Source organism: Aegilops tauschii, chromosome 3 (assembly GCF_002575655.3).
Source record: "Aegilops tauschii subsp. strangulata cultivar AL8/78 chromosome 3, Aet v6.0, whole genome shotgun sequence".
Lineage (NCBI taxonomy): Eukaryota > Viridiplantae > Streptophyta > Magnoliopsida > Poales > Poaceae > Aegilops > Aegilops tauschii.
The window spans coordinates 626,298,451-626,306,308 of record NC_053037.3 but is presented as its reverse complement, the minus strand read 5'-3'; the positions used below and the strand labels follow the sequence as shown (position 1 = coordinate 626,306,308).

Here is a 7,858-nt window from a genome sequence, read left to right as displayed (position 1 = left end):
GCTCCGAACTGCACCGTCGAAGGATCAAACCGGGCGTGTTTTGCTGCGCTTGTGGACGGGAGGAAACCTCATACCATTGCTTCTGGGCGTGCCCCCATTCCGAGCTATTATGGAAATATTTGTGTGAGGACAAGGGGGAGCCTGTTGCAAGGCCGCCGGCGATGGACGGCTCACTGACCGGCCTGGTGGCATGGCTTAAGGCCTGGTTTGCGGAAGCGGGCGGGGCTGGACGCGAAACGATGGTCCAGGCTTTGTATGGAATTTGGTGCGCAAGAAATGATGCTAGAGATGGGAAAAGGATTCAAGATGCTCGAGAGCTGGCAGAGAAAGTTCACTGTTACATCCAAGAATGGCATCTAGTTCACTACAAGGAGCCGCCGATCAAGGAGCCAAGGAAACCGGAAAGGTGGCTACCACCGGAGCCGGGGTGGACCAAGGCCAATGCAGATGGAGCGGCGGCTCGGACGGAAGACAAGGGGGGAGGCGGAGTGGTTCTCAGGGATCACCAGGGTGCTTTTAGGGGAGGAGCTGTAGTCTGCTTCCCAGGTGCCAGCAACCACCAGCTCACGGAGATACTAGCTGTGAAAAGCGCCATGCAAATGGTGATTAACATGGACGTGCAACGACTCCACGTTGAGCTGGATAGTCAGGAGGTGGTGACAATGCTTCAAGACGAAGGACGAAACCTCTCGACGTTTGGCCCGGTCGTGGAGGAGATTAAGGAGCTATTGAGGACTCGTCAGGAGTTCAAGATCACATGGGTACGGCGCTCAGCAAATGGTGCGGCGCATGGTCTAGCTAGAGAGGGGGTGTGCAATGATAGTACGGTTTATTTTTTTGATTTTCCTCCAGACTGCGTTCTTCAAATTGTAGCGGACGAGGTCCCAAACTTCACTTAGTTTGAATAAAGTTGCAAGTTCCCCTAAAAAAAGTATTAGAGCTGGGGGTGGCCGCGGCCTAATCAGGCAACACCACACCGTGATTGGGAAATCCTGGAGACTCTTCCAGTATTCGGTCCAGCGCCAAGCTTTGCACTATGGAGTACTTCCCCTCACGACTCTCATCTTGTACGTGTTGAAATTATACATCGAATTTAGTTATTTTGATGGCGAGGTCAAGGATTCTAATTCATTTTTTATTTCATTCTATTGCTTGATTTGTGAGGTGATCATGAAGAGCAAAGCGCAGACAAACATCACAAAGATTAATTTGATTTGATTTTTAAACATGAGGCTAATACGTGAGTTACCAATCCTAGTCCAATGGAATATGACTTGCTTCGAAATTACATGATGATATACATTCATAGGAAATTACAGTAGAAATTAGGTTACCTTCGAATGAAATTATTACTATTTTTTATCGTAGTGGCAATTGTAGGAAAAAAAATTAAACTAGTAACAGTACAAATATATTTGTGTTTTAATTGCATTGAAACAACACATTATTATGGTACTTATTTTTCGCGTTGCACTTTTTTTTTCAACTTGGCTCCCCCACCCCCCCCCCCCCCCCCCCACCCAAATCCTGGCTCCGCCCCTGCATCGGAGTGATGTGATCTTCGCAAAAGTTAAAGCAAAAATTTTGCATTTTGCTCGGCTTTTACCCAATTACCTTATAGACCTCCACGTCATTGCAGACGAAAATTTCCAGATTGACCATAAAGGAAAAGGCCCTATGATTAAGGTACCAAATTTGAAACTAATGATGATACGGAGGAAAAAAGGTTGGCACAAGCCTGAACTCAGATGGGCCTAGGACAATATAGATGGATGTTTCATGGAGGAGAGTAGCAGCAGTGGATCGTGAGACACTGTTCTTTGAGATTATGATGGGAGAACTATTTTATCTGCTTCGGATTATATTCAGCAATGCAGAGGACCAGATTGTGCAGAAGGTACTAGATGCCTACAAGGACTAAGAAAAGCGTTGGAGATGACCCATCTGCCTTCAGTGATTCAGATGGACAACACGATGGTAGAAGCACTCGATCTCTCCTCTGCTCATAGATCAAAAAAATGCAGTACTTGCAAGGGAACTTCAAGCCATCAAGCAGGCAAGGAAATAGAGAAGTTAAAATTTGCAAAGTAGATAGAAGGGATAACAGTTTAGCCATAGTCTTGCCCGGTTTCGGCGTAGATAGTTGCATGGTGGTGTTATGCAAGGGACAGTGGAAGCCTGCGTGTTGAGCGTGGCCTTGCGCGATTGTGAATTTTTTTTACCTCAGTTAATTAATACAACTCTCTATTTAATAAAAAATGCAAACTTCAGCATGAAAAAAGGAAGATCTGAACTACTATAAGTCATGAACTTGAGCATGATTTGTTTAAATAATAAATTTTTGAGATTTTGCTTTTTCATGAACAAATAACCAAATCTATCAAAATTCCAAATGTATGGACAAAGTTTATTTGTTTCTTGGTAATAATCATGGCATGTGCGCATCATCCGATGTAATCGAAGAACAGAGTTCCTCACCTTCCCAATTGGGATGACGATTTAAAACAAAAGGAATAAGTAATATAGGCACACATAGCTTTCACATCATACAGAAGTGTTGAGCCCATTGTTTGTATCGCAAAACTAAATATTCTGGCAATTGATGCTATATAAAAAAATTGAGGAAAAGAACCAATCTAGAACATGTAAAATTAGATCTATAGAGCATGAGCGACGTTTTGGGGAGAGGAACAAAACGGATCTAGAACATGGAAAATCTAGAACCAAAATTCAAGAAACATCCATCCCTTTTTTAGAAACATGAAGAAGCCAAGCTTGTTGACCCCTCTCTCCGTGTCATAGGTTGTTGCATGTCGATCGTGCCATAGGAGTTTTAAATAATCTATATCTATATCTATATCTATATCTATACCTAATATTAAAAGACGGAGGCTTTCCTAGTTCTCCATACATCACTCTTTTATATCCACCGTCACCATAAAGATTGACGGCTAAGATTTAAAGAGACATTGTTTAACTTTTTTTGTGGTTACATAGTAAAGATTGACCTGTCTGCACACGAACCACATTACGTTTTGGAAAAAAACAAAACTATCATGGCCACGATGGGACTGTCCTGCAAGCAAACGAATATTATTTCCATCCAGACTCTATGCATGATTCCGTTCACCTCTATATGTATCCATATATAGAAGGAAGGATCTCATATCATGGCGGGGAGACGATACATGCACGCCGAGGAGCAGCAGTGGCCATCGATGACATCCCGATTTTGGGTCTTGCGCTGAGGCGGCCGCAGATGTGGACAAGGACAACAACAACCGCAAGTTCCGGGCTGGATGATCAAGTCAGGTCTTGGCCGCGTCCTTAGCACCAGCGATCAGGGGAGTGTATCGAGAAGAAAAGGTAGCGACATGACCAAACCGCCGCGCTCTACAAAAAGATCGATCGATGACGACTACAAGATTTTCAAGTAATCCAGGAGCACATCCGGAAACAATGGCTCACTTGGGACTACTTCCTGGCCTCTGAACAAGTATTAGGTAAAGAAGCTAAGAAATTCATTGGAGAAGAACACCACGCGCAAATCGAGCCGTGGCTTTGATAATGTTCGGCAGTTACCCGAAGAAAGGTGGAGCATCGAGGAGACACATGTGAGGAGTCCACGGTGGCGGCGGCTTCATCATGTTAGTTCCATCTCTCTGTAGATAGGCGCGTATATATTTCCAGATGCATGAAAAGTTGAGATGGATCATGCAGGTTCAATGTACGTCCGTCCTCAACATGCATGATATCTTTTTTTTTATAAAACCTAATACGCCTGATCTTTGATTCTTACTCAGCTGACTGTGTTTTCCAGACGTGCAGCATCCTTGGAGGGAGGATGTCGCAGTGGCTTGGTCGTGGCCGCCAGTTGCCGGGAAGTTCAGCGTCCAGCTGGTGGTTTGACGAACAGAGATGGGTACCGCAGCCTCCACGCCTCCAAGCTGTTCACAGCACGAGGTCGATGCCCGCCTTGTGGTGACATCCACTGCTCTGAACGAGGCTGCCGCCCTAATCCTTCGATACCTACCCTAGCTCATCTCCCTCTGTAATACCCTGGTGAACATCTACACCATCGTCCGACTGAGCTGTGGCTTAATGGCCATAGTCGCTACCGGTGCCGGACGGCCACAACCCCAGAAACAACATCTGGTTGGCATATCAAATGTCTAGGAGAAGGAGCTGGTTTACAAGGCCTCCAATATTTGCTAATTGAGTAACAACTAGTGTATGTTCAGTGATCTTTTTTTTCAGCGTTGAATTGGCATTCTAGCATTGGAATCATAAACTCGAACACTTAAAGCTATGTTTCGTAACGAAATTGTTATCCTTGTTCAATTTTTTTCAGTTTTCATTGTTATCTGTTCCTTTTTTATCTAAATTACTATTTCCTCGCACATTCGGTCTCAGTAAAAGATGCAAATATGAGCGTATGTGCATGAAAGTATTACAGAAATTTACATGAATTACGACATGGTAAAAATGAATTACATCATGGTAACTAGAATCCAATGCACAGACGCAACAAGGATTGCTCTGAAAACAAAACTGAAGAATAGATAAGAATGCGAGGTTGGATGAAGGCCAATGAGGTCCATCCATTCCTAGGCGACCGGATCCCACTGGCCGGGCCGATGCGCATGCCTGCACTGTTGGTTGGTGCAACGATAATAGGGTTCTACTTTGCTGAAGAAAGATATAACCACCTTATGATTTTGGTAAGTACCCTTTGATATTCTTCATATGGTTATTTGTGGTTATCTTAGTCCACGCTATAATAGTTAATTTCATACATGGCTGTTCCCACAAAGATGTAAATGGTTTGCCGTATGGATAAAAACCAACATGAAGGCTTTCCCTAAAAAATGCATATATGTACTATGTTTTGATATTCTCAGGCAACAACTTTTGAACTATATACAGCAGGTGCAGATTTATAGAATATTTAACCAAAACAGTTTGCCTACACTATTAGAATATGAAGCTGTATTATTATAATATTATTTACTTTATTTCATTGTTTTTAGTTTTTTCGTCATGTTAAGAATAACCCTTTTTGTTCTCAGAAGATCCCTAGCTGATAGGGTTGCACTTTTCTTTTCTTTTAATTAATGTCGTAACAATATTACATCACCATGCATGTTCCCAAGTTTGTCCATTCAAAAAATTTCTTACTCTCGTGCACCATAAAAAATTTCCCTCAAACAAACAAGATACATTTTTTAGCCATTTGCAAATTTTTCTTTATGTTCGAAATAATCACTGTCAGTCATAATTGAAATAAAGAGCAATGTTTTAGGCCACACTTACTGAGTTAAGAGACTGATGATTTTTTGTTTATAAATGTGTTTTTGGTTTATAATCTCCAGTGTAAACCATATTCTTTTTTCTTGATGGCCATATTTATGCACTTTTCTCATGGTAATAAGAAACAAAATTCTATTTCTTAGCTTTTGATCTTGATTTGGAGTATTTGCGCCACTATTTGGGATCTCGTAAAGTTGGGTTGCTAAACTTCACTTTAAGTGCTTGGCTGGATATGTGCATTAAAATAATTTTGGTTTCTCGTGTCAGGAAATTGGGAAGATCACGATTGGTGATATGCGTTGGTTTCTTCCAGAAGTAGGGTGTATGGATCCTTTCTCCCGTTGCAACACATGTGCAATTTTCTTAGTAAACACGTACGTGTGGATCTTTTCTAATGTTGCAAAAGCATGGAGAGAACCAAAGAAAAGGCATCGTAGTATTTCATTCACTAATTTCCTGCCAAGGTGCTACCGATACAAAAAGGATTACAATGCCATAAATTCAATTGATACTAAGATAATTGAACCAACTAATGCATAGATCTTGGATCAAAGTAGATGGATCCTCCATGGATCTTGCACGATTTATTTAGACTACTATAACTGAGACAACGAACTAAACTAACGACCCAGGTCCATCTCTTCTGCTCAGTAGGGGCAGCCGGTGTTCGGCCCGAGCCCCTGCTGCGCCAAGTCCATCCCTGCGGAGAACTCCGGCATCGCCGGCACCATTGTCATCAGCATCTCCATCTCCATCCCCCCGGTGAATCCTGGCTGCTGGTGCATCTCCCTGTCCAATCCCCCGGAGAACCCCTGTGGCGGCGGCATCACCATCTGCATCTCCATGCCGGCAGCAAACCCCTGCGGTGGATGCATCTCCATCTGCACCTGCTGCATCTCAATCCCGGCGTTTGCGCTGCTGCTTCTGCTGGCACCGAGCGGCGGGGGCACCTGGAGCTTACGGCTTATGTCGAAGTGAAAGGCATCCAAGAGCACCTGGTTGGCGCGTCCGGAGACAGCGGCCTGCACCTGCATAAGCGCGGCGGCGAAGGCCGCCATGTCCTCATACCCCATGTCGCTCACGTCGGCGCGTACCCACGCCGCAGTCTTGTCCCCCGCGGCGCGCTCCTGGGCCAGGGCCTCGTCCGCGCGCTTCTTCCCCTTCTTCTGCGCCGCAAGCTCGGTGCGCATCTCGCTGTGCTGCCGGTGCAGCGTCTGCAACCTGTTGTCGTCTGCGGGGGCCTGGTCCTCCGCGCCTTCGCCCGCCATGAAGCGGTTGAGGATGGGGTCGACGGAGGGGTGGCCGAAGGAGAACGCCTTGCCGCCGGGTGAGAAGACGACGGCGGCCACCTGCGCACCGGTGAGCACGGCCAAGGTGCTGGCCTTGCTGAAGAGCCCCTGCTTGCGCTTTGAGAAGCACACATGGCGGGAGTCCTTCTTGACGATCGGGAGGAGGACGGTCTTCTTCCTGCCATTGCTGCCGCTGCGCTTGGGCGCCATTGCTCACTCGGTATTTCACTCGGTGGAGGATGAAGATAGTGTCTCGGGGTCGGGTGTTTATATAGCAGCGGGCGGAGAAGAATCGTGTCGCTGGGCTGCGTACAATAAGATTCGATCCTGCATGTAATCTCTGCCGCATAATGACCTGAGATGGCACGCGTCAAAATATACCTCAGTGCTTACGTATTACGTCCTGCGCTGCAGTACTCCTTGTCCTTGGTATATTGCACTAGGCTTCGTTCGGCAGCGGCTATGCGGTACTCCTTCCCCGGTCGATCGCATTGGTATAACACACACAGCATATAACACACACAGTGCAAACGTGTTTACTCTGCAGCGACTGCACCGATCACATACTTTTCTGCACGTCCGACATAGCTACCTCTTCCGTTGGCACCTTTTTTTTTGTTGGAATTTGTTGCAGCTTCCAAACTCCGAGGCCACCAAAACACTCACATATGCCTGTGGTACCTGAAACCAAGTTTTACTGTCTATTTCTGCAACCTTCCCTAGCTAGTTCGTGTGCGATTTTATTTGGCGAGCGTCGCACCCACATAACCTGCAAATCCTCGATGGAAAGAACCTGACGGTTCACCCCCTCGACAATTGGACCGAATCATGAAAAAAAATAGCCCCTTCATTATTTTTGCGGACTGCAACCTGAGAATCGGACTCCAGGATCAGCTTGGAGACACCTATCTTCCTTGCCAGTTGAAAAGCTCGTCGACATGCCATGATCTCGGCAAAACTACTGCTATCACTGTTACCGTTACCATTGCTGCTGCTACTATTATCAAAACTATCATATTACTTTGCTACTGATCACTTTGTTGCAGATAATTAATCGCCAAGTGTGGTTGAATTGACAACTCAGCTGCTAATATTTGCAAATATTCTTTGGCTCCCCTTGTGTCGAATCTATAAATTTGGGTTGAATACTCTACCCTCAAAAACTGTTGCGATCCCCTATACTTGTGGGTTATCACCCTGCGCCAGGCTACCTGGGTAGTATGACTAGTCATTTAAGGCCATGTCGGTAGAGTGCGCTG

The 7,858-nt window shown here is 45.3% G+C and overlaps 2 protein-coding genes across 2 annotated transcripts; one reads left to right on the top strand and one right to left on the bottom strand.

Annotated features, from left to right (window-relative positions):
* Positions 1-239: 239 nt before the first annotated feature.
* Positions 240-3,985, top strand: LOC141020861 (uncharacterized). The gene is made up of 2 exons (XM_073495814.1): positions 240-761; positions 3,821-3,985. The coding sequence occupies exons 1-2, from the start codon at positions 240-242 to the stop codon at positions 3,983-3,985; spliced, it is 687 nt and encodes a 228-aa protein (XP_073351915.1).
* Positions 3,986-5,957: 1,972 nt separating this feature from the next.
* Positions 5,958-6,809, bottom strand: LOC109771292 (agamous-like MADS-box protein AGL29). The gene has a single exon (XM_020329982.1). The coding sequence runs from the start codon at positions 6,807-6,809 to the stop codon at positions 5,958-5,960; it is 852 nt and encodes a 283-aa protein (XP_020185571.1).
* Positions 6,810-7,858: the final 1,049 nt, after the last annotated feature.

Bases quoted from the DNA above. Each gene is read 5' to 3' on its own strand.
- LOC109771292 (XM_020329982.1), bottom strand. From the start codon at position 6,809: ATGGCGCCCAAGCGCAGCGGCAGCAATGGCAGGAAGAAGACCGTCCTC.
- LOC141020861 (XM_073495814.1), top strand. From the start codon at position 240: ATGGTCCAGGCTTTGTATGGAATTTGGTGCGCAAGAAATGATGCTAGA. The intron at 762-3,820 runs GTACGGCGCTCA...TGTGTTTTCCAG, and splicing joins AGGAGTTCAAGATCACATGG to ACGTGCAGCATCCTTGGAGG.